The sequence below is a fragment of the Octopus bimaculoides genome, chromosome 5 (assembly GCF_046866305.1).
Source record: "Octopus bimaculoides isolate indiv1 chromosome 5, ASM4686630v1, whole genome shotgun sequence".
Taxonomy (NCBI): Eukaryota; Metazoa; Mollusca; class Cephalopoda; order Octopoda; family Octopodidae; genus Octopus; species Octopus bimaculoides.
In genome coordinates this window covers 29,608,794-29,635,553 of record NC_142932.1, presented here as the reverse complement: position 1 = coordinate 29,635,553, position 26,760 = coordinate 29,608,794, and the positions used below count along the sequence as shown (strand labels likewise).

The window sequence follows — 26,760 nt, the reverse complement described above, 5'->3', positions numbered from 1 at the left end:
ACATATTTTGTTGCTTTTGTTGTTTAGCCATTAAGTCAGCATTGATTGAGCAGAAATATGATCAAAAACGCTTCAACAATGATCATTCCGTCTTTCATCTAGATTCATCATAAATATATGGGCTAAAAGATGGTATTTTACCTTGACCTCTTACAGTACGAAATCCACCTAAAATGATCATAGACTTTCACTTAAGAAAACGCTTGTTAACCGCTTATCACAAGTCATTTCCTCGCTGACATACATCTTTCGTCTTGAAACCAAAGATGGTGGTTTTTACTTCTGGCGCTGGTGTCGATGAATGGTTGAAAGACCAAATCCAAACTTCTCTGCAAGTTCCTCAACAGACACGATGGGATTTTGTTCCACCAGGTTTTGCAGGACGTCCTTATCGTGCTCTACAGATCTTCCAGAACGTGGTTCGTCATCTAGGCTGCAGTTTCCGGCTCGGAATTTCTGGAACCACCGTTCACACTAGCTTATGCATATTGTCCGATTCTCATATGCTGCATTAATGTTCCTCGCACATTCCGTTGCGTTGTTGCCTTTATTGAACTCATAGAGCAAAATATGCTTAATATGCTCTTTTGTTACTTCCATTGCAGGTTTTTAAAAATTATTGTTTAAATCGAACTGCACTCTTCAAAACTTGCACTAAGAGTATGTACAAGGTTGATGCAGGTAGTTTATCCCGTTCCGCTCCGACTTTTAGTTCACACAATTGAAAAAGACGCATTATCTATGGAATAACCCGATATAATTGCGACTTGTTTATTTTGGCTGCTGTAACTAGATAGTTATATTAAAAGTACATATACATAGATAGATTGTGACCTCGATTTTTACAATCTTGCCAGTTTTACTCGATTGTGAGAAGTGAGGCTGTCAAAATGCTGGTTGCTGGTGTTCTATTGCTTATTGTTGTCTGGTTTACTTTTCGTGTTCTACGAAGTTATTCGAAATCATTGTCAGATTGCAAAAACTTACCATGCATGAAGAGTTGGCATCTAATCGGCGATATACCTAAAGTACACGGAAATAATAGAGGTTAGTGAGTCTCATTATAACTTACCGAATATATCCATAAAACTAAATGTGTAAACTTACTTCTCTCTTTGTAAACGACGGATGTGTTTATGTAATTATTGCTTAATTCAAATCACCACTGACTTGATCTAATTCAATGTTACTCACGAAATAAACTTACCAGTTTTTTTTTACTAATACGCTTTTCTAAAAGGCAACAGGTTTGATATTCAGCGAGGTTCGGCTGCTATTTCTTGTTCCTCATGTTTCTATATACCGATTCGGCATCAGTAAGCGAAAAATAGTTCATTCTCTAAAATTCTATAATGAGAATTTATAAATGACACTGATGATCCAGCTGTTGTTTTGTCCCAGTTCATCCGTAAGTCAGATGTCCTATGATGAAATCAATATTGGAGAACTGTTGTTATGGAAGCAGCTTTGTAGGCAAGTTATGTTAAATTTCTCATTATTTCGCTGATATTTAGAAAATACATAAACATGAAATTTTGATGGAGAGTTTTAATTTACGTTAGTTTATAACTGAACCAGGTGCAGTTTTATGAAATCAGGTGCAGTTTCAGGCGGGTTGATAACAAAGTAGTTAAATAAGAATAACTGTGTAGCAGTGTCTTCAGAGAATGGTGTGTGGTTGCACCAGGGACTCGCTGTCTCATCTCTTTGCCTGTTATCCTGCTACTACCACACTCTCTGATATTCTAAATTAGCTAATCGCATACCATCTTCAAAAGCTTCACATGATACACCAGTGTCTCAATATTTACAGAGTCTCAATATTTACAGAGTCTCAAGGCGGCGAGCTGGCAGAATCGTTAGCACGTCGGGCGAAATGCTTAGCGGTATTTCGTCTGCCGTTACGTTCTGAGTTCAAATTCCGCCGAGGTCAACTTTACCTTTCATCCTTTCGGGGTCGATAAATTAAGTATCAGTTACGCACTGGGGTCGAAGTAATCGACTTAATCCCTTTGTCTGTCCTTGTTTGTTCCCTCTATGTTTAGCTCCCTGTGAGCAATAAAGGAATAAATATTTACAGAGTGTTAGGGCGACGAGCTGGCAGAATCGTTAGCACCTCGAACGAAATGCTTAGAGGTATTTCGTCTGTCTTTACGTTCTGAGTTCAAATTCCACGGAGGTCGACTTTGCCTTTCATCCTTTCAGGGTCGATAAATTAGGTACTAGTTGCGTACCGGGGTCGATCTAATCGACTGGCCCGATCCTCCAAAATTTCGGGCTTTGTGCTGAGAGTAGAAAAGAATATTTACGGAGTTTTAACATCGAAGCCCTGCAAAGACCACTATAGCGAATCTTTTGCATAATAAAAAAAAACTAAATTTAAATGGATTAGATTTATTTTGGTAAGTTTGTTTTCCTATCACATGGTTTCGGATTCAGTTCCACTGTATAGCACCTTGGGCAAGTGTCCTCTATTATACTCTCTGACCGAACAAAGCTTTGACGGAAACTGAAGGAGGCCGGTCGTATATATATATATATATATATATATATATATATATATATATATATATATATATATATATAAATGTGTGTGTGTGTGTATTTGTTTACGTCCCTGCAGCTTTGGCAAAAGAGACCATTATAATAAATATCAGGCTTTAAAAAATGTATACAATGCAGTCGATTTATTCAACTAAAATCCTCTAAGTCGGTGCCCCAACATGGCCGCATCCAGTGATGAAACAAGTATAAGACAAAAAATTTATAAGGATGTATGGAAATTGTTGTCATCAGCTTTCGAGTTTTCTAGGGAAAATCTATTAATCAAATCTATTTCAGACTGTTTTAAGAGGATAATGAAATGCTTTGAAGAATTTCGAGAAAATGGCCTACTTTGCTTCTGGTCAGGTATCCAGCCTTCTGTTTTTGTTTTCAAAGATGAATATGTACAGGTAAGGGATTTAATAATAATTTATGCGGTTGTTATTGGAGAGAATTGATTCTTCATGTATACATGAATGCACTAAGTGGGTCATTAATTTACTAACATACAAGAATTAATTCTTGCTGTATCTACAGAAGTAGCAGCAAGTAGTAGTAGGAGATTGTGGAGGTGAAGTCCACCCAACAGCAGGACTGGAATTCCTATGGAATTCCAGATACTAGTTTCTCCTGAGGAAATAAAACGTATAGCTGATTTTTTTTTCTGTTTCGGGAAATGCGAACAGATGCCAGCTTCTATAGAAGGAAATAAACAGAAGTGTTTTGTTTGTGGGAATTTCGAACCACCTCAAAGCTTTTTGCCCTGCGGTGGAGAAAGCACGAAGGTCTCCACTGTTACTACCAACTCCTTAAGGTGGGAACAAAACTATTACCTCGCATCTGCCTCCTTCCTATGAGACCTGTCCAAATTGAAGACCCTAAGACATGGCATTAAATACCAAAATTCGTCATGACACCAATTTCAAAACAAATCAACACCAACATCAACACCTTCATCACAAGACAACCCATTTTTACAAACGCATTCACAAAAAGAAGATTACGGTAACAGTTATCCCTGAAGACCAACGTATGTTACTCCATTTCTTTCCTCTAAGTTAAATATCTACACTTAGAGTTGGTTGTGTAAATGTTCGGGGCCTGGATTTGGCTTGGAAGCAGGGTCACCTGCTCAACGTTCTCAGGTCCCTAATCTTATATATGACAGCAATTAGTGAGGCGAGAATTGCTGAGGAACATGCTTTTGCATCCACTTTCGAAGATTACCAAGTATTCTCGTCTTGTGGTCTGTCGGGTGTGGGGGCTGTGTAGCAGTGCTATTCCGAAAATCCTTAGGTCTCAAAGTAAGGGCAATCTTCTTGGACCCAGACAGTAGGTTGTTGGTCCTAGATGTAAATGGCGGTGAAGGTGGTACCTTTAGATTGGTGGCCGTGTATGGTCCGATGGGTTAGGAGTCCAGATTTCTTCAGGCGTCTAGAAAATTCCTGGGAACGTCTCGCACTTTAGTACTAATGGAGGACTGGAATAGTATTTTGGGCTGGTGGAAGGACTGTGCGAGTCTTGTACATAGAAGAAGGGGATATAAAAGCCTCGAAAACCTGCTCTGAAATTCCCAGCTGTCTGACAGGTATCGATTGGATTTCCCTGATGTGCCAGTGTGGACATAGAACAATCACAATGAGTTATCGAGATTGTATCTAGATAGAGCATTTCTTAGGTCAGCGGATAAGGATAGAATAAGGTGTCTACAACTCAAATTGGTCGGCTACACGTACCACAAATTTGTGATCTGCGCAGTTGACTTAGATAGGACACGTAGACAGGGACCCGGTTATTGGAAGTTGAACGCGTCTTTTCCAGCGCGCAAAGACTACAGGGACCGGATTGGGGAACTAGCTAAGCGGCAGTTGACGGAAGCAATTGTCAACAACCGGTGGTGGATAGCCCTACAGAGGCCAAGTAGAGTAGAATCGATAGAGTTTAGCAAAGAGTTAGCAATAGAAAGAAACAGATTAGAGAGAGAATTAGTTAGCAAACTAGAAGAGGCGACTAGTAAAGGCATTGTTTTCACCTTCATGCCCCAAATCTTAAATACTTCTATTTCTAGATTTTTGTACTTTTCCCACTTCATTGTGGTCAATATTTTTGTCAGAAGAGATTGTAATATCTATCAGTAAGCAGCTGTTTCTTTCTCAATCTTTGATTATTATATCTGAATGATTATCTATGATTTCTTTGTCAGTTTGAACAGGCATATTGCAGATAATTGTGGCGTGATCATTGTCATGTACTTTTGTTTGGCACATTTTTATAACATTTCCCATTAGCTTTTATATTGGAATATTGTCCATTGGATATAACAACTTAGTCTGACTTGGATGAACCCTCGATCAAATCACTGTCACCTTCTCGATCGGAGTGGCTTACTCAGCTTTCGGTAAACTAATAGATCATAATTTTCAAAATCAAAGACCTAACTTTCAAGACAAAGATTATAGTCTTCAAGCTGTTGTCATATCCACACTCTGATATGGTTGTGAAACTTGGACTTGGTATTGTCGCTACATCAAAAAGCTTGAACGCTTTCATCAGCTGAAACCTCGCTCTCTCTTGAACATCTAGTGGTTTGACTATATCTCCAATAACCTCGTGATAGAAAGAGCGAATAACCAGAACACCGGATTACTAATCATCAAACATCGTCTTCTGTGGGACTGCCATGTCACCAAGATGAATGATGAAAGATTTCCTTGTCAAACCCTCTCCAGCGAACTGGAAACTGAGAAAAGAGGAAGAAGCCGACCATGTTCACCCGCTTGGTTTTGGAGACGACCGCAACCAACAGTCCCGATTACCGACAAAAGATAAACAATAAAATAATATTGTTTGAAAGAGAAAGAATAGGAAAAGAGGAGGAGATGCATCTGACATTCACTTGTGGCCAATGCATTCGAGTGTTCTGTGCGAGAATTGGCCTCGTTAGCCACATTCTACACCGGCGTTAATGGTTCAAATATTCATCCAGGAGAAGAAATGAATTCTCGGACCACACACACACACATACACACACACATACACACACATGTGCTAGTAGAGACAGCGTTCTGAGTTCAAATTTCGCCGGCATCGACTTTGCCTTTGATCCTTTTAGGGTGGATAAATTAAGTACCAGTTGCGTACTGAGGTCGATCTAATCGACTGGCTCCCTCCCGCAAAATTTCGGGCATTGGGCCTAGAGTAGAAATGATTATTTATTCTGCTATTAAATTATATAAGCTGATTTCTGCAATAAATATTCTAGTTGCTACTTTCAAAACATTCTTGTTTCTATTTTTATTGATTTAATTTACATTAATTTATTTTCATTCAGAGCGTAATTGGCAACACGAAACACATGGAAAAAAATTTTTTCTACGCATTTTTACACCCGTGGTTAGGAAATGGTTTGCTAACTAGGTATGTATTTGACAATTTATTTGAAAATACGAGGTGGTATCAAAAACGTCCAGTACTAGGTCTATAGCATACCAATAAATGACAGGAAACGGTTGCGTGTGCGGTGAGAGTTAGCAGTGACCTTCATGAAGCAGTGTGTCGAATGACATCGCTTGGTTTACTTTGCAAATTGTGAAATTTGTGTTTTTGTAATCACGTGTATGCTGTAGCCAGAGAACCAAGGGGAAATTTTGAGTTACAATTGGGATGTCTGCTAGAGAGACATTCAGCATGCTTTGAAAAGCTTACGGTGACTAGGCAATGGGTCGTACGCAATGTTTCGATTGGCACGGTCACTTCCAAAGCGGAAGAAGTCCCTGGAAAACGATGAGCAAACTGGAAGACCTCCAAAGAGCACCATCCCTGGAAATATAGAGAAAATGCATCAGCTTGTACATGAGGATCGTTGGAGGACAATTAACAACATTGTTGATGTTGCTGGTCTTTCCTATGGTTCCATGCAGGTAAATTGAACCTCTGAATTGAACATGTGGCTCGTTTCTGCCAATTTTGTCCCCCGCCTCCTGACCACTTAGCAGAAAGAACATCGCGTTGAAGTTTGTCACGATCTTCGACAGCGTGCCGCTGATGACCCATCCCCCGTGTCGAAGATCATCACCACTGACGAGTGTTGAAGCTACAGATACAACTCTGAGACGAAGCAGCAGCCGTCACAATGGAAGAGCCCTTCATTTCCACGACCGAAGAAGGCACGACAGAGCCGCAACTCAATCAAGAGCATCCTCATCGTATTTTTCGACATCTGCGGTATTGTGCATCGAGAATTCGTCTCCAAAGGCCAGACCACCAAGTGAGAGTTTTATTGGGACATTTTGAAGTGTTTGAGGAAGGAAATTCGGCGAAAGTTACCGGATCTGTGGAGTGCGAAGAATTGGGTTCTTCTCAAGGACAATGCACTTTGTCACAGAGCATTCCTCACTCACAGAGCATTCCTCACTCCGTCGCCTTATTCGCCAGATTTAGCGCCTACGGACTTCCGTCTCTTCCAAAGACGAAAAAGCAGCTCAAAGGTCACCGTTTTAACATCGTTATCAAGATCCAGAGCGAATCGCAGACGGTCCACGACTCGCTTACGGAAAACGACTTCCGAGGCTGGATTCCCAAAGTAGCTGGAACGCTGGGACCTGTGTATTGCTGTGCAAGGTGACTATTTCGAAGGAGATGATGTTAAAACTTAGGTAAATACATAATGTCTTTAATAAACATAACTAGTCCGGGAACGTTTTGATACCACCTCGTATTTCTAATTAATCAGAATGGCTAATAATACGTTATTTGTATTTTCAAATTATATATTGAGTCTTCTATAACAGAATAAAAATATTAAAAATGGGTGCAAACAATTCCTGTATTGTTAATGTTGCTTATGCGGTGTTAAACTGGCTCTAGTAGACTGCAGGAACTGTTATAATTTTTATCAACTTGTTTTCTTTTTTATTCTATATATCCAGTTTTACAGTTTTCTACGGCTTTTATTATTTTTATAAATTTTAGGTTGTGATTTGTCAAGGTGCGTGGGCGAGTAATCAAAATATTACACTTACGATCATAAGATCATAGTTTTTAATATATATATATATATATATATATATATATATATATATATATATATATATATATATATATATATATAAATAATGATGGATCCATGTGTCATCGTGTGTGGTAATTCTGCCGAAATATTCCTCTTCGTTTTCTTGGCACATTGCCAAATGAGCCTTGGTTCAAATGGCTCGTTCCTGCTTCTGAAAGAACAGAGCATTCAGGGGACCTATTGTGCAGACAACGTTCGCATGTGTAAATGGTCATGAATGATTTTTGCCACGGACCCTACACTTATCTTTACCTCTTTGGGCTAGTTGCCGAATATTTATGAGGGGATACTCTAAAATGGCGGCTTCCACTTTATGGATGGTGTCGTCATGAATGACGGAATGTGGTCGTTCGGATACAGGAGCAGTTTCCACCGATGTCCGACTACATGTGATCTGGTCATGCCAATGATTGACTACGTCGTATGAGCGTACATCGTCACCATAAACTTCTTTCATCTTATCAAATGTCTCTTTTGGTGTACGACCTTTCAAGTATAAGAAACTGGTCACTGATCTGCATTCAACAGCTACTATTATAACACTTTAGTCCACTTCAGCAACCTTAAATAACAAACGAATACTAGTGGAAAGCTGCAATTTACAATGTGACATGTAGAAACATGTATGATTATAGCTGTACAAGTTTCGTTTCCTGCAATAACTGGAAGTGGGTCAGAGGAAATCTTTAATGAACACCCCTCGTATGTCTTCACATTTTAATTCAACCTTTTCTTAAAAAGAAGAAATTTGTTTTGGCGCTTGAATACAGAGAACATCAAAGATATGTGGCACATAAATGGGGTGCCTACTCCCCTTAAGGGAATCTGGATGTTTGGGTCAGTCGTCCATAATTACACTAATTTCTGCAGATTTCCGAAATGGTCAAATCTGATATTTCTAGAAGATTGTGCGATTGAGTAGCATCTTTGCAACAGGAAAATATTTAGGTTCAAGTCAAACATTTTAAACGTGATAACGTGATCCAGATTGCACTATTTCTGCAGTGGCTGTAAGTGTTTGGTATACATACTGTTTGATCATAAGCCTACATGGGCATGAATGACAATCAGCCTAAATAGCAATAGTACCAATAAGAACGACGACAACAACAACAACAATAAAAGATTCAGCAACACCTTTAGGATTAGTTTTTCCAGTTGTTATTTCGCTTCTTCTAAATTGACATTTCTTTAATTATCATGAAAGAAATGATATTAAATTATCATTACTTAATTCTACTTTTAGTTCAGGACCCAGATGGTTTAAATCGAGAAAGATGTTGACGCCATCCTTCCATTATAACATTTTAAACAATTTCCTTACCGTAATGCGAAATCAGTCCAATATTTTGGGTGATAAACTGAGCGAAATGGTCGATAAGGGCGAATTCAATATTATCCCGTTTATTGTAAATTGTACATTGGATATTATAACAGGTAAGTGAGAGCTAATTGCTGTTACTTTATGATAATGCTTTGATATCTCATACATTTAAAGGAATTCAGGAAATGGACGACAGGTTTGCTACGGCAGTTCGTGTATTTGGGCTGACTTTCAGCATTAAGAAGACTGAAGTTCTATTCTACCCAAAGCTCAAGACATACTCAAGATACAATTGTGATGACTGACACTAATACGCTCAAATGTGTCAGGTCATTTGAATATCTTGAAATACAGTAAACTCTAAGAGTACCCGTGATGATGAAGTCAATGTTAGAGTATCTAAGGCTACGAATGCTTTTGAGAAACTTTCCTAGAGTTTAGGAGATGAACACGGTTTAAAAGCTAAAATTAAAGTATACGTATCTTGTACTTTGAATACACTTTTGTGTGGGGCAGAAAAATCAACTCCCTACGTGACACATATGAAACCTTTTACATTGGATGTCTACGTTATGTCTACAACATAAAATTTCAGAATAAGATATCAAATGCTAAAATTTTTCAAAACATACATTTCCGGTATCGAAAACATGTTGTTAAGAATTCGAAAATTCTGTTGACCATGCAAATAAATGGTCATGACTTATTGATCGAATGCAAGATGTTGTTCACGTGCTGTGTTTGTTGCTTTGAATGATCTTTTCTGAGTTTGTTCTTTCACCGACTATATTTCTTTCCAAAATTCTTCCACTTCTTCTGCTGTTGGTGCTGCATTGATGTATATTTTATTTTTGCTAAGTTCTTGTTAGAATCTTTTGGGGCTGGATTTGAACTGTTTGTTTTGTTCAAAGAAACGTTGGCGTTTCTCATACCGGCGGAGTCTTTGTGCTTTGGCGGGGATATCTTGCCTTAGCTGTTCTTTTACCTCAGGTATACCTTGTCCTGTAATTTTATATTCCCCACGTGTCCTTTTATGCTTTTTTGATCTTATTTGCGGGACGTGAGGAATAGCGCCCGGCTCTTTATTTTGATGGTCATGATTTTCGTAGGGTACCGGTCCGTTCATTCTTGGTGTAAAATGGTTTTGCACGTTTAGTTTTTTGTACTTTTTATGAAGCAAGTTTAATGTACGTACATCCCGTTTGTTATCATTGGGTTGAATAATATGGGTATTATTTAATTCATTTTTCATTTCTTTTGTGTGTATGGTGGTTGAGGAGGGAGACGGTCAGATGTCGAGCGCGTTTACAGGTGTTGTGCGAGTGATGGAGATGATACACAATTAAAATATATTAATTTTATTTGGAAAATAGAAATAAATTTCAATGAGTACTAGACTACCTGTGACCTCGGTGATCACACTGGATCATTACATCCCAATAGGATTTTCCAGTTCTCATTCTCACTGCCCCCTTCTGAAATTTGCTCATAACACATCTTAGCGCTTTGTAGGCCGTGGTTTTCACAGAGCTCCCAATAGATCATTCTTGCCACATTGTCATAGCGTCTGTTGTATATTTATTATTATTATTATTATTATTATTATTATTATTATTATTATTATTATTATTATTATTGATGTTATTATTATTATTATTATTATTATTATTATTATTATTATTATTATTATTATGTCAGAGACTGCCATGGGTCATTGCATGAATGCACAAGATGAAGATGGGAATTCAGAATACGTTCAAAGTGTTAAAAGGTATGTGACGGTAATCACATATTTTTTTATATAATTCTAAGATATTTAATCAGATAAACAAGAATGTAGGTCATTGGGTTCCATTGACAAACCACCCAGCAGTGTCATACATTAATGACCGTATTTTCTTTCAAATAGTTTAACTGCTCCAGGAACTTTTTTCGTTATTTACGAACACACAAGAACATATCTACACAAACGCATACATACACAAATACGTTGACTCCCTCGACTTGCGAATTTATTTCGAAATCTCGCACAGACACGCGTAACCTCGTGATTTTTCATCAAAAGGGGAGACGAGTACAAACATTCTCAAGTGGATGGGTTGAAATAGATAATTGTAGAGATCTTAACTGAAATTAAGATGACAAAAACTGTTCGTAAGTCAGTGACATGGACAATATTTGCATTTGAAAGTCTAACTCAATCACATGCCATGTCATGTTATATCTAACCTAGAATTGCACTTGCATATGATATAGTCTGCCTCTTCTATATATATATATATATATATATATATATCTTATTCTAAAAATCAATAAAGTACTTAAAAGAATAATAAGTAAAATGTATAAAAATGACTACGCACGTTTCTTGGCTATATTTTCAAATAGATAACTAATAAAGCCAATTCGATTAATAATTCAATTAATAATCAAATCGATCTATAATTAAATCTATTCAAAAATATAGTCACACGTCAGGTCTAAAATAAAATAATAATAATAATAATAATAATAATAATAATAATAATAATAATAATAATAATAATAATAATAAAATCAATGTACGTATTGTAACTTATAATAAATATCAAATAAATATATTAAAAAATACTTGTTTTTAACAATAAATAAATAAATAATCAAAAAACATTTAACAATATTTCTTAAAATAAAACCATAACTTATCTTATGGAAGAATTGCTGTTCGACTAAAATTTAAACGTAATACTTACGAAATATATCACGTGAATTTTTCCCTGTACGTTTTGGATTTATTCCCTGTTATTATTATTATTATTATTATTATTATTATTATTATTATTATTATTATTATTATATATCATGGTTCAATTAATAGATGTTCCTGTTGATAAAATTAATGTATGACTAATCATTGAAACTTACGGAAGATTCAGTAATGTGAACAAGCAAAACTTTTTAGTTTTATTGATAAGAAAATAAATTAATAATTAAATTTATGGAATATTGTAGGATATCTGATATCATTAGTTATCAACTACAATCTCCGTGGTTATGGCCAAATCTTATCTTCAATGTGCATCCTATGGGGAAAGAAGCAGCCAAATGTTTAAAAGTCCTTCACGATTTTACCGATAAGGTAAGTAAATTATGTACAGTTCTGTCACTTGCATATTGTGTTCATATTTTGTGTCCTTTTCCATTTTATTGCATTGCTTTGTGGCCATACTGGTGCTGAACATACACGATTTTGTTGATTATATCATCTCAGTAATAAGTTTCGGCTGGTCAGTATTATATCGTATATGTATGTATGTATGTATGTATCTACCTACCTACCTACCTACCTACCTATCTATCTATCTATCTATCTATCTATCTATCTATCTATCTATCTCTTCTCACGGACGTGCTGTCACATCGGCTGCGAAGGTAAACTTTTATTTGACCTTTTATTGTCCACATTTTGTTGGAATTTTTAAATAATTTTGTTGCGAAGCACCTAGGCTTCATTTGTGTGTATTTTCAAGGGCAGGAATTGGCTCCCAGGGGCAGTTTCGGCCCTAGCAAAATACAAAAATTTCCTTCTTGACATTTGAAAAATGTCGAGAAACATAATTTTGGAACGCTTGTCTTGTTCTTTTGACAAGGATTTCCCGAGGCTTCAGATGCCAGAAGAGAAAAAAGAACAGAATAGCGCGTGCTCATACAGTGACAGGAACGCAGTTGCTGTAAACGTCACAAAGACGGTGATTACAGCTACTAACAGCCCTCTCACCACCACCACCACCACCAACACCAACAACAAAAACAAAACTGTAACCAAGGTTACAAAACCATGCGTGAAAACAGTCACAAATGTCTCTGACGTAAGCACCATTGCTGCTGACGCCATCATCACCACCACCAAGAACAACGACAACAACAACGACAACAACGACAACAACAACAACAACAGCACCAACAAGGACGTAAAGTTATCGGCCGTCAGCAATGACACCATCACCTGTTGAACAAACTCTGCTGCCACTACCACCACCTTTGAACGAGGCAGTACATACACCAACATAAACAAAAATATCCAGAAGAACATGTCCGCCAGCACAACAAAAACAAATTTCGCAAATGCTCTAAAGGAAAAAAGAACAATAGTGACATTCACACAAAAACAAATAAAAGACACAAAATCCCTTCTTACGAAAGAAGGAGATGATGTCAGAATAAACATACCAAAAGATATAGAAATGAAAAACAAAAAGTGCATCATTTATAAACTGGTAAACACAAAAACCAGACGTGTAGAAAATGTTAGCACAGATAAAATTGAAGTTTGTCTTAGAAAAATTTGGCCTTATCAAAATCATGTCACCTGGGGAAGAAAATTTGGAACGGTGCAAGTGAGATTTCTGGATGAAAATTTAGCTAAACAATTTTCGACACTCTCTCTCCGCACAGATGACTTGGTAATGATACCGAGTTATCTAGGACAGAGAGTGACCAAAGTTATAATAAAAAATGTGCCATCGGAGGTGGACACCCAATGGCTGATATCGGCCGTATGCCTGGAAATGGAGGAGGCAAATATTTTGGAGATTACGGTCGGAGAGGAAAAGAACTGGGGAGGGAAAAATCTGGAAATCCTTCTCCACATCACGGAGGAGGCTTCACAGAAAATTCCTCCAAACATTAGATTGGCAGAGGACCACAAGCTGTATGTGGTGGTAGAGGGCAGGCGACCTCGCTGTTACCTATGCAACAGCGAAGCACATCTGAAAAAGGACTGCCCTCTGGCCGCTAAACAAAAACAACAACAACAACAACAACAACAACAACAACAGAAGCAACTACCAAATACCCCCAACAGAAAAACCTTACTACCAACACCACCAGCAACACAAAAAACAACAACAGAAATATCAGCAATAACCACAACAGAAAAGACAACAGAAACTGCAACAACAGAAGAAAAAAAAGAAAATTCCAAGACTGCCTCTTCCTCCCCCATATCACATACACCACACACAAATAACAAGCAGCCAACATCAATAAAAACAGCAACACAAACACTCACAGAAACACACACAGACGCACAAAATTTGCCGTTACCTCTTTCTGACTCCTCAGATCTCCCATCATCCGATGAAGAGAGTGGGGAGGAGTGGAAAATAGCTACGAAAGGAAAGAGGAAGCGCAGTAAGAAGAAAACAAAACAAAATGCAAACACAAACAAAGCAGGGAGATTCACATCTCCCGAAAATACTACTAACACCAATAGTAATATAAAAAAAAACAATGCTAACAGCAATAGACAGTACAAACACAGAGTTGATGAATTACATCAACTCTAAAACAAACATCACAAATAACGATATCAAAACCAACAACCACCCACGTACAACACCGCCAAAACACATTAAAATTATTCATGTAACACCAGCATTACACAACACAATAAAATCCCTCTACTCCAACTCGGTAGGGGGATTCCAGAAATATTTGTGCAAGAAATTGTACAAAAGCCTCCTTGGTGAAAAATCCAAGGAGGAAACAAAACTTTCTAACGGTAAGTAACACTCCGTTCTTTTGTTTTGTGCTTTAAAGCACGCGTATAAATAGAATCATGGTGAAGTTTGGCTGTGTGAACGTGCGTGGCTTGGGGTCGCCTTGGAAACAAGGGTACCTCTTAAATGACATCAAGTCACACAATTTGGATATCATAGCCATTAGTGAGACCAGACTCCATGAACCACGGGCCCTAAAGTCCATGTTTGGCGGACAGTTTAACATTTATTTTTCTCCCTGTCTGCCGGGGATGGGCGGTAGTGGCACAGCGGTTCTTTTTCGCAAGAGTCTGAATCTCCAAGTAAAGACGATATTTACGGACCCGGAGGGTAGACTGGTTGTCCTAGATGTGGACGGCAGCGATGGAGGCGCTTTTCGGTTGCTGGCAGTTTATGTGCCTCCTTTAACAGGTCGGTCGGATTTCTTTCGACGTCTAGAAGTATTCCTGGGAACGTCTCGTCCCTTACTTTTAGTGGGGGATTGGAATGCTACCTTGGACACGCATCTAGACTACGTGGGGAGTGACAAAACTAGAAGGGGATGCAAAGGCCTCATAGACCTGCTCAGACGCTTCCAGTTGTCTGACAGGTACCGACTCGACCACCCAAATGTGCCAACGTGGACTTGGAGCAACCGCATTGGGTCGTCGAGATCGTATCTAGATAGGATAGTGTGTAGGACAAGAGATAGAGATAGTTTAGGATGTCCACAGTTCCACATAGTCAGCTACACGGATCACAAACTTGTGACGTGTACGCTAGACTTAGATAAGGCACATAGGCAGGGTCCCGGTTACTGGAAACTAAACGCGTCTTTCCCGTCGAGACAGGTTTTCAGAGACCGGATTAGCACGTTAGTAAAGAGGGCTTTGACGGGAGCCATCGTCAACAACAAATGGTGGTTTGCCCTCAAGAGAGCAGTAAGGGCGGAAGCAATAAGGTATAGCAGGGCACTAGCTGTAGAGAGGAACAGAGTAGAGGGGTTGCTAGTGATAAAGTTAGAAGAGGCATTGCGAAGTGGCATCGCATCCGACGTTTTAGTGGCGAGGTTGGCCCTCGACCAACACTTCAATGATAAACACGAAGGGTGTGCTGTCAGGGCAAGGATGCGTGCTCTGAGGAATGAAGGTGTTGGAGCCGCACGAGAGGCCCGGGTGGCGGAGGCGCAGCGGGGTAACAGAGCCACCATCCGTTCTCTGGTAGACGAACAGGGGCGCGAATTGCTCGAGCCGAGCAAGATGTGTGCGGCGTTTCAGCGGCATTTTGCCCGACTGTTCGGGAGGAGTGGCGAGCGAGAAGGCAGGGTGGACTTTAGTGCCTACCTGCACAGCTTGCCACGACTCTCGGCAAGAGAGGCGGAGTGCTGCGAAGGGGTCATCACGGCGGAGGAGGTGAGGGACGCGATGGTGGGTTGCTCGACGGACAAATCTCCGGGTTTGGATGGTCTGCCCTACGAGCTTTACAACTGTATGCCAGACTTGTTTGGAGACGTCTTGGCGGCCGTGTACTGCAACTGGCAGCAGAACGGGAGCATTCCCGGTTTTGTGAGCCGAGGAGCGGTAACGCTGCTGAAGAAAGATCCAAAAAAGGGGGACGCCATAGATAACTTTAGGCCCATCACTCTGCTCAAAGCAGACATGAAAATTTTGGCCAAGGTGTTAGCCATGCGGTTGGCGCTTGTCATCGAGAAACTGGTCGGCACGGAGCAGACGTGCGCCGTGCCGGGCCGGAGCATCCATGACAACCTCCATCTGATGCGCTACATCATAGAGAGGGTAGTTAAGGAACCTGGCATGGGTGGGGCCCTGATCAATTTGGATCAATCCAAAGCTTTCGATAGGGTAGACCATCGATACTTGGAGGCCGTCCTCGAAGCGGCCGGCTTCGGTCCCGTTTTCCGCGGCTGGATGGCTGCCTTGTACACAGGCATCCGTTCGGTTGTTCGCGTCAATGGACGTCTATCGGGACCCTTCGACATTGCACGTTCGGTTCGTCAGGGATGCCCCCTGTCGCCGCTCCTGTATGTATTGACTCTCGAGCCACTACTGCGGAAGCTGGCGACGCTGAGGGGCATCCCGCGAGAACTGGGGTGCGGGACGAGCGTGTCGGCATACGCGGACGACGTCACCGTCATAGCGTCTAGCCACGAGCACATCGAGCTTGTCGGCGAGACGCTGAAAGACTACGAAGCGGTGACGGGAGCGAAAATCAACCGGGATAAGTCGGTGGGTTTGCTGCTCGGCACCTGGAGAAGCAAGCCCATACCGTCCGGCAGCGCCTCAGTAGTGGGACGCTGGACGGACGGTCCGGTCAAGTTGCTCGGAGTCTGGTTCGGTCCGGACCTGCAAACGGAGAAGAACTGGGACGAGATAACGAGTAGGGTGGCCACTCTCTGCCGGCAATGGTCCGAGAGGAAGCTGTCCCTAAAAGGTCGGGCGGAGGTGGCGAACGCGTACATCGCGTCCGTCATCGAATACCGCCTGACCGTCGTACCTTGTCCCGATCGCGCCATCACCGAAATGGAGCGCATCTCCTTCCGCTTTTTGTGGAAAGGAAGCGTTCCGATGGTGAGGCGATCCGTTTGTTGCCAACACTCGCTGAAAGGAGGGCTGGGCATGCCGTGGTTGATGATGCGCAGACATGCGCTGAGACTGCGACATCTCCGGCTCTACGTAGACGACGGTGAGCAGGTGTGGTCGCCGTTTGTGCGACGCGCTTTCCCGCAGCTCGTCTCCATGACCGAGCTGCAGTCGTGGATCAAAAAGAGGCCGAGGAATGGCGAATGGCACCGTGAGTGTCGCGTTGCTCTGCAACAACTTTGCCGTCCCGGGTCGACCTTGAACGGCTGCATCACAACGAAGTCATTCTATAGGGGATTAGTGGAGGGCAGGTACGACGACGATCTCGGGGCGAACCTGGGCGTCGACGAGGAATACCTGACCCGCCTGTTCAGGACGACTTTCGGGCCGGGACCTATGGACAACTTCCAGAGATCCCTGGCCTGGCAGTGTTACCGAGAGGCGCTACCCGTTCGGGATAAGCTCTATAGACACGGCTCGCGAAATGCGGGGCCGACCTGCCCGAGATGCGGTCAGAGCGATGAAACCGTTCTGCACGCACTCGTGCGGTGTCCAACCATTTCGGAGCTGTGGGCTTATGTCGAACGACTGCTGTCGCGTGTGGGACGAGTCGGTTTATCAACCGAGTCTATCGTCAATATCGTCACGCCTCCTTCCTTTAAACGGGAAGGAAGAGCTGTATTTATCGTACTTGTGGCTATGGCGAAAGAATGCATCTGGTGGACGCGTCTGAAAGGATTAGAGACAAATACTTTCCTCTCTGGTCAATCTCTCATCAACTTTTTCAAGTATCACTTGAAAAGGAAGGTGAGAGTAGAGAGGCAAGTGTTGTTCAGCAAATGTTTCGAAAAAAGATGGATACATGTAGCAAGAATGGCACGTATAAATGACGAAGCCACCTTGACCATAATTCTATAAAACGTTTTAAAATTTTGTAAACAGAGAGTTACTTACGTTTCTTACATAAATAAAAGAAATTTTATTTAACAAACTGTGACACTAAGGACCGAGGTTACCGTGGTCTTTTCGTAGGTTTTTCTTTCCACGGATAACCTCCCCATTTATTGGGAATTTTCTGTATTATTTCGTATTTTTTGTAAATACCCCAAACGTTTTGCGATGTTTTTTTTTCATCGTTGTCCCGACTTTTGTTTTTTTTTTCTGCTTTGTTTTCGCCCCCCTCGAAAAGAAAAAAACTCTACATTTGTATTTTGTCCCCTCTGTGTTGAGCCCTGTGTGGCTAATAAAGAAACCTATCTATCTAGCTAAGCTAGCAAGATTCTTACATACCTGCATGTATATATACATATATAAATATACCTATGCATATATGTATGTGTATTTGTGTGTGTGTATGTGTGCGTGTATGTTTTGCGTGCGTGACTAAATGTCTTGCGATTCATCATAGTTTTGATAAGTGTTACTTGAAAAGAAAGGTGAGAGTAGAGACGAAAGTTTTGTCTAATGTAAATTTCAGTGAAAGGTGGGTAAATGTAGCAAGGATGATACGCATTAATGACGGTCCCACTTTGAGCATGAACCTATAGAACAAAAGGACACTTTGCTCGCGTGGTCTTTTTCCGAGGGTACGGTGGGTTTTTTTGTAGGTTTTCTTTCTACAGATAACCCTAGTCAGTGCTTTACTTTCTTCCCCTTTTGGGAGCTTCGTTTGTTAAAACGATACTTTGTTATCTCTTGTGTACATATCATAAAACGTTTTCGATCCCTCATAATCGGTTTTGAAAAGAAAATTTCTACATTGTATTTCTCCTCTGTGTTCGGCCCTGCGTGGCTTAATCTATCTATCTATCTATCTATCTATCTATCTATCTATCTAGCTATTTATCTATCTGTCTAGTTACATACCTACATGCGTATATATAAATACACGTATTCATATATATATACATACATATATATATGTGTGTGTGTATGTGTATGTCTGTATTTGTGTGTGTATGTGTGTGTGTGGCTAAATGGGATGCGATTGAACACAATTTGCATTTATTAAGTGTTACACATTATTTAAGGAACGATAAAAGGCTAAAACACAAATCAGGCAGCCTTACAGAGGGATTGAATCCAGAAGCATGCATTCGCGAAATGAATACCTTAACTAAACGACTGCGTCTCCACCTGTTTTTGGTTTTATTTTTCATATCTCTTTGTCGTTTACCACTTATGAAGTTTATTTTTATTGTAGATGATTAAAGAACGCAAGGAACTCTATCTAGAAAACTTGAAGAAAAACTCCGACAATGAAGATGATGGGACGTACGGAAAGAAAAAAATGAGTTTCTTAGATACTCTCCTTGACAAATTGCATGAAGGGGAAATAGACAAAACGATGTTGAGAGAAGAGGTGGACACATTTATGTTCGAGGTGAATTTATTTAAAACATTAACATTCATTAAATGGCCACTCATCTGAGATGAGATATTAATATTATATATATTTTGTAATCATTAACTATCTTTAGAATTAAAATCATAAATAACACGGTGGTGCCCCACTATGAACTCAGCTGCATGGCTGAAACAAGTAAAAGAATAAAAGAATAAAAGAATAATACATTGTCTCGACGCATAACATAAACATGAATTTTCTAAAACCTTAAACCGTCTTTTTTTAAAATGTGCGACGCAGATCATGTGCAGCAAAAAGCATCATTTCAGTGCGTAAACTCATTTTACTATATCTCCGATATTCTAAACCTGTCAAGTATCCAATAAAATGAAATATTTATATTGTCCTTCCAGGGCCATGATACAACGGCAGCAGGAATTACATGGACATTATACTTCATAGCCGCTAATCCAGATGTACAAAAGAAGTTACAGAAAGAAGTCGATGATTTCTATGGTGAGTTGTGTACAAACTCTAGCCTTACTATTCATCATCATCATCATCAACATCATCATGACCATCTTCTTCTTCTTCTTCTTCTTCCTGGAAATGCTCGCTCCTATGTGCTAGTGGGGGAATCGAAATTGTAATTGCTAACTGTCTGACATATACCAACTGGGTTTCCGATATACATATATATATATATATATATATATATATATATATATATATATATATATATATATATATATATATATATATATACATATATATATATATATAGTTTTTCACTCTTATTATCTTTTATATATATATATATATATATATATATATACAGACTTGTGACAATGACAGTGGGTCATCCAGATCGAATCGAACATAGTTCGTTAGGTAAACAAACAATGATAAAGTAAGCTGTCTGCACTTTAATTTAGTCGGCTCTCATAGGCTGAACTCGTCTTGAAAATTAAACTCGTCTTTTCCGGCACGCGAAGAGTACAAGGATTAGATTGGCAAGCTCGTGAAACGGCTGTTGACGGGTTGGGGTGGGGAGAATAGTGGTGGTGTGTACTGAGCAATTAGGTGGCTCATTTCGGTTTAAGGGTTAGGTTTTACGGCAAGTGTTACTGATTAAAATTAAGGTGTATATTTAAGGGTTAGGGATTACGGTTGGAGTTCATCTTCAGTTAAGGTTTTTATCAGAGGATGACTGAAAAATTGCACAAAACTGATTTTCAAAATAAGCAAGTTTGATTATACTGTAATTTTTCTTTTACACTACGTATGTCACTTCTAGAATTGAACCTTATCAACATGGCTATTTCTCCTCCGAGTATTTTACTAGCTTTTCGCTACAGTTATCTTCTCCCCTGTGTGGGATCTACCAGTTTCTTACCATTCTTTTGACATTCTACGAAACCCTCTGGTCCTTTTGCCAATTGTATGTTGTTTTTACAAGTTTTTCAGATTTTCCTGTCTTTAAAGTATTTATAGATTTTCCCTCTTGTTCTCACATTTTCACATTTTAGTCCAAATCTTCACTCTTAGTTAAAAATTTCACACTCCTATGTAATTTTGTCATACATTTGCATTCGTCTATCATACCCTTCACATTACCCTTCTATCTCATTTTCTTCTCTATCTTTTTTCCCTTTCACACATACGTCCGTTGTCTCCTCCCCACCAACATGCTTTCATACCACTCGCCGAGCGATTACACGCTCCAAGAGCCATCGCTAGCCTACACATCTATACTCATACACTTGTCAAATCTCTTCACTCATATTGAACATCCGCTCCCAAACGATACATTTGCGTGTACGGTGTAGCATTGTCGGCATTTTTTTTGAGAACACACTGATGAAAACCCTGCACATACTGGATGAGCTGAGAAGCTCGGTACAGTTGAGTTTCAAAGCAAAGCAACCCAAAAGTATGACCCCTGTAAAAGGAAATACGAAAGAAGGGAAGAATTAGATTGAGAGATAAAGCCTACAATAAAAAAGGCAATTATAAAGAGATGGATTACATTATTTCTCTGCCAGAATAAAATTACTATCAAATTATGAAAGTAGGTATTGCTTTTACGCTCTTTGCATGACAAAAACTAGAACAATTTTTTGTAGGTCAACAGCGAATATACAAAACTGAAAATAATCTCCGATTTCATGCCCTAGAAATTACTTGATACGTTGCCATAAAGTTCTCTGTTTGTCAAAATAAAATATATTTTTTTTATTCAAGATGAAAATGAAGAACCTACACTGACCAACCTTAAGAAACTAGTTTATCTGGAATGTGTTATCAAGGTAAAGAGAAATTTTACGAATAATTATAACATAAAAGAAGTTAAACATATTTGTTATATGCGATTACCATTTTGTCAAATTAATCAAGTTTTCATCTTTCATTGATAAGCAGTAAAACAAAACATGGAAGTACCGTAATCGATAGCTTTAATGACATACGGGCATGTTAGACGCACCCCAGTCCCAGTAGCACGTATTACGAAAAAAAGGTTTTACTACATTAAAGCGTACGGGAGTCCCACTACGTTTATAGGACCCGGGGCGATTTTTTAAAGACATTCTTTTGGCAAAAGATGTTTACCTTACATACCACCAAATACGGTAATATTCAATATTTTATTATATTATGATGCGTTAAAATTAAGTAGCCTTTTAAATCATTCAAGTTATGACAATTTTGTATCAAATTTCATCATCATTATTATTATTATTATTTATTCAAGGCATTACATGGAATTGAATTTGGAATCTTGGGTTAGTAGCCTGCGCTCTTAGCCATTACGTTATATGCCCGTGGGTATATAGCGTAATGATTGAAAGCGCGGGTTACTAATCTAAGATTCCAAGTTCAATTCCAGGCAGTGCCTTAAATAAATAAATAAATAAATAATAATAATAGTAATAATAATAATAATAATAATAATATCAGCAAAAAAATACCTTTGGAATGAGAACCCAGGGCTGGGTTCAAAATTCTACCAGGACACCTTATGAAGGCTGGAGAGTAAATCAACGGAAACGTTGTGGTAACAACAAACAAGATGAGAACACATATCCGTCCAATGTAAATAATGTGAATTCATAATGAAATATTCTCTCGTCGAAGACGTCGAATGAGCGTTCAGATTTAGCCGAACACTGATTTGTTTATAGTGATCAAATGTTCCTGTCACACATCAGCTCACTCCCTCCATCAAATCGATGTTGCCTGAACAGGTTCGCATTGCAGCACACGTCATGTGCCGAAGTCACCATAGAGCAACATGAGATAAAGTGTTTTGCTCAAGAACACAACACAACACCCGGTTTAGGAATTGAAACCGTGATCTCGTGATCGTAAGTGCAACAACCTAACCATTAGGCGTCCTCACATAACGACGACGACGACGACGATGATGATGATAGTAATAATGATAATAAGAGACACTGGCTCTCATGGCTTCTCATCTTAACTGATTGAAAGTGTTACCATGTACATTGTTATGTCTTAATATAAAAAAAAATGGGCTATAGCAAATATTCTGCTCAATGCCACAGATTTACTTGTCAATTGCTTGACCGTAACCAATTGAGCATGTCCCTGGGTGGCTGACGATATGTGCATCTTTAATCACGAGCAGAAATACTGGGGAAGCATCATAGCCATGTGTTGAGAGGAATTCTTTAGGGTTTGGATAATTCACCTCTGGAAACATCGGTGTTTCGTTCATCATCCTTAAACAAACCTTATTCAGGGGACCTTTTGAGCGGGATGGACTACTCGACCTGAAGAAAATTCTAACTGCAAGGTCATGCGTTGTTTATCTTGATATGAGATCACCATGTCGCGCACATATGGTTGTGATCATGTGCCGTGTGTACCCTTATCAGACAGGTAGTCATGATGGGTATATTGGGCTTCGTATTATTGTACTCCAGTGTCACTTTGATGGCATGCACTGCTCTTTCATAATAATAATAATAATGATTCTAATGTTTCTTCAAGGAAGTTCAACGGCTTTATCCATCAGTTCCTAATATCGGACGAGTGGCTGCTGAGGATTTCAAAATTGGTGAGTATACTACTAATATCTCAACAGCTTAGTTCAACACTGCGATGGCTTATGCATGATTATTAGACATGTTAAAAATAATAACCAAATCTGTCACAAATGACACTTTTCTGTCTTAGATGTATAGATATATAGGGATAAACAATCTTCTATGTACTATGCTGAATATATGAAGTGTTCGTCTGGTATGTTGATCTTTTTTTTTTTTTATGTGTCTTGACCATACTGAACTGATGAGTAAAAGGTGCATATTACTGCAATAATTACGAAATCATGATCTATAGTTTAGTCTGTTTTTAGGGGGCTAGCTTTGAGAGTTGCATTTCCTCGCGTTCGGTAAAAATGTGTTTATTATGGTAGCCTGATCTTAGAGTCCCTCTTAGCGTGAGGCATTCATGTATAGTATATATATATGTATATATATATATGTCTATCGTGTATATATGTGCGTTCTTTTTGTATGTTTGTTTCTGCGCATGTGTGTGTGTGAAGTGTGCGTGTGTGTATATGGTCATGTGTTTCAGTCTTCTTTTTAGTATGTGTGTGTGTATGCTTGTCTATCCGTATTACCTGTGTACCCATCTATCTACTTACCTATCTCTTTACTTACAAATCTATTTGCCTACTTATATATATATATATATATATATATATATATATATATATATATATATGTATATATATATATATGTGTGTGTGTGTGTGTGTGTATATATGCATTCATACATACGTCAACATAACAGCCTAATAACAAATAAACTGTGGGTATTGGAGTATCACTACCTTCTACGTATATCTCCTATTTAGTAGTGAGGATGTTTCATTTATGAGGACGCACTCTTGTATTTGTCTGAGTGTTGGGTCCTTCGGCTTTTTTGATAAAATGCGGATGTCAAGTCGACACATTGTTCCTCCATGTTGCTGTTTGGCAAGTTGGCAGAGTTTGGAGGATAGTTTTTGTCCTCATATTGTCTCAAATGTTCATCTAGTTTCTCTGCAATGCTTCTAGAAGTGCGCCTGTAAAATGGTATTTTATCTTGATCTCTAATAATACATTCTTACGCATTCCACCTAAAATAGCTTTACAGTTTTACATGGCTGTCCCACCCATTGCTGTCTAATAAAAAATAACTGCAAAGACTATACATCTGTCTATGAGAGTGACTGAAACTTAAATTGTTGGGATTATTTTTGCCAGGTCCATATGAAGTAAAGAAAGGTACACAAATCACAATAATGATTTCTGCTCTGCATAGAGACCCCAAAAACTTCCCTGATCCGGATAGATTTGACCCTGATAGATTTCTTACAGAAGATAACAACATTCATCCCTACGCCTTCATACCATTTTCGGCAGGACCTCGTAATTGTATAGGTAAGATTTTATTCACGCATTGTTGTTGTTGTTGTTATTATTATTGTTATTATTATTGTTATTATTATTTTTATCATCATCATCATCATCATCATTATCATTATTATTATTATTATTATTAAGGCGGCGAGGCATTTCCTCTGTCCTTATCTTTGAAATGAAATTGAAAACCTAAAGGAAGTATAACAATATTCTACTCTGGTTAAGGAGGCGAGCTGGCAGAAACGTCAGCACGCCGGGCGAAATGCTTAGCGGTATTTCGTCTGTTTTTACGTTCTCAGCTCAAATTCCGACGAGGCCGACTTTGCTTATAAATTACCAACCACGTACTTGGGGCAATAGCATCAACTTACAACCCTTTCCCAAATTTTAGGCTTTGTGTCTATGTTAGAAACGTTTATTACAATTATCCTTTCAACACTAGGTACGCAACTGGTACTTAATTTACGCAGCTGGTACTTAATTTATCGACCCCGAACGGATGAAAGCTAAAGTCGACCTCAGCTGAATTTGAACTCAGAACGTAAAGACAGACGAAATACCGCAAAGCATTTCGCTCGGCGTGCTAACATTTCTATTCTAATCTAGGCACAAGGTCCAAAATTTTGGGGGAGGGGCCAGTCAATTGGATCGATCCCAGTACGCAACTGGTACTTAATTTATCGACCTCGAAGGGATGAAAGGTAAAGTCGACCTCGGTGGAATTTGAACTCAGAACGTGAAGACAGACGAAATATTCATATATATATATATATATATATATATATATATATATACTATTACGAGGCAACGAGTTTATCCGCTCGAAATAACAGTTAGTTCACAGCCATTAATAAAGGATAATAGCAGAGTGAAACGGGGTTGAGCTGAGACAACTCAATACAAATATTATCTTTTTTATATCCTTCAACAGTAAACAAGGAAAAAAAAAAGATGAATAGACTCTGTTAAGGATATATTTTATTCCATATATATATTGTGTGAACATTATAAGAAAATTAATAGATGGCATCTATTTCAGTGTTGTTCTACGTTAACAACTTAAAATGTGATTAGATAATGTATTTCTTATAATATACATTAAATAAAACTGATCGACGATACTACAAGCTACATGGGGAATTTTGCTATGCGTCAATGGATTGAAAATACACTAAAAAATGATTTTTTTTCTCTGTGATTTCAGGACAAAGATTTGCTACGATAGAAGAGAAAATCATATTATCACATATCGTCCAGAGATTTAATCTTGAAACAACACAAAAGAGAGAAGAACTTGAACCCTCTTCAGAATTGGTACTCAAACCTTTTAATAGCATTCGTGTCAAATTAACCCATCGATAATTGTTGTAATCAAATACACCTGGAACGCCTTGAGATGCTATTTTGATGTAAAACTATTTTTTCTTGTTTTAACACTGTTTAGAAATTATCAATAATCAAGATATAGAAGGTTAATCGTGCTGAGATAAACATACATACAGGCTTGTGAGACGTTGATATGTGACTTCCAATATTCAAAATGTCATTCAGTAAAATATTCAAAATTATATTCTCTTTCTTGGAAATGAGTTCATGTGAATGAAACCTTAGAGTTTGTACTAACCAAGGCCAGTAAACTCACTCAGCTTTCATGTAGTATAATTTTTAAAAAAATGTATTATACGGTCCCACCTGTTTACAGTCAAGCTGGAGACATTATCGTTCAATATAATAGTTTGGACACGTAATTTGAATCTTGACTCATATCTCGATTGCAGACCTAACTTCTCAGTTTATTATTACTACTTTTTCTGACTCTCACGAGTGCCACACAATCTCATGCCCTTTACCTACTAACTCTTGCTTAAATATTTAAATAATATACTATAGTCAATAAAGCTGTGTTTAAAGTACCCA

The 26,760-nt window shown here is 38.8% G+C and overlaps 1 protein-coding gene across 1 annotated transcript; it reads left to right on the top strand.

Moving 5' to 3' along the window:
• Nucleotides 1-845: 845 nt before the first annotated feature.
• Nucleotides 846-26,760, top strand: LOC106883009 (cytochrome P450 4V2). The gene is made up of 12 exons (XM_089352133.1): nucleotides 846-1,047; nucleotides 2,842-2,954; nucleotides 5,876-5,961; nucleotides 8,862-9,052; nucleotides 10,638-10,710; nucleotides 11,931-12,057; nucleotides 19,262-19,441; nucleotides 19,819-19,921; nucleotides 21,650-21,714; nucleotides 23,420-23,486; nucleotides 24,685-24,861; nucleotides 26,048-26,760. The coding sequence occupies exons 1-12, from the start codon at nucleotides 891-893 to the stop codon at nucleotides 26,203-26,205; spliced, it is 1,497 nt and encodes a 498-aa protein (XP_089208259.1). The 5' UTR covers nucleotides 846-890; the 3' UTR covers nucleotides 26,206-26,760.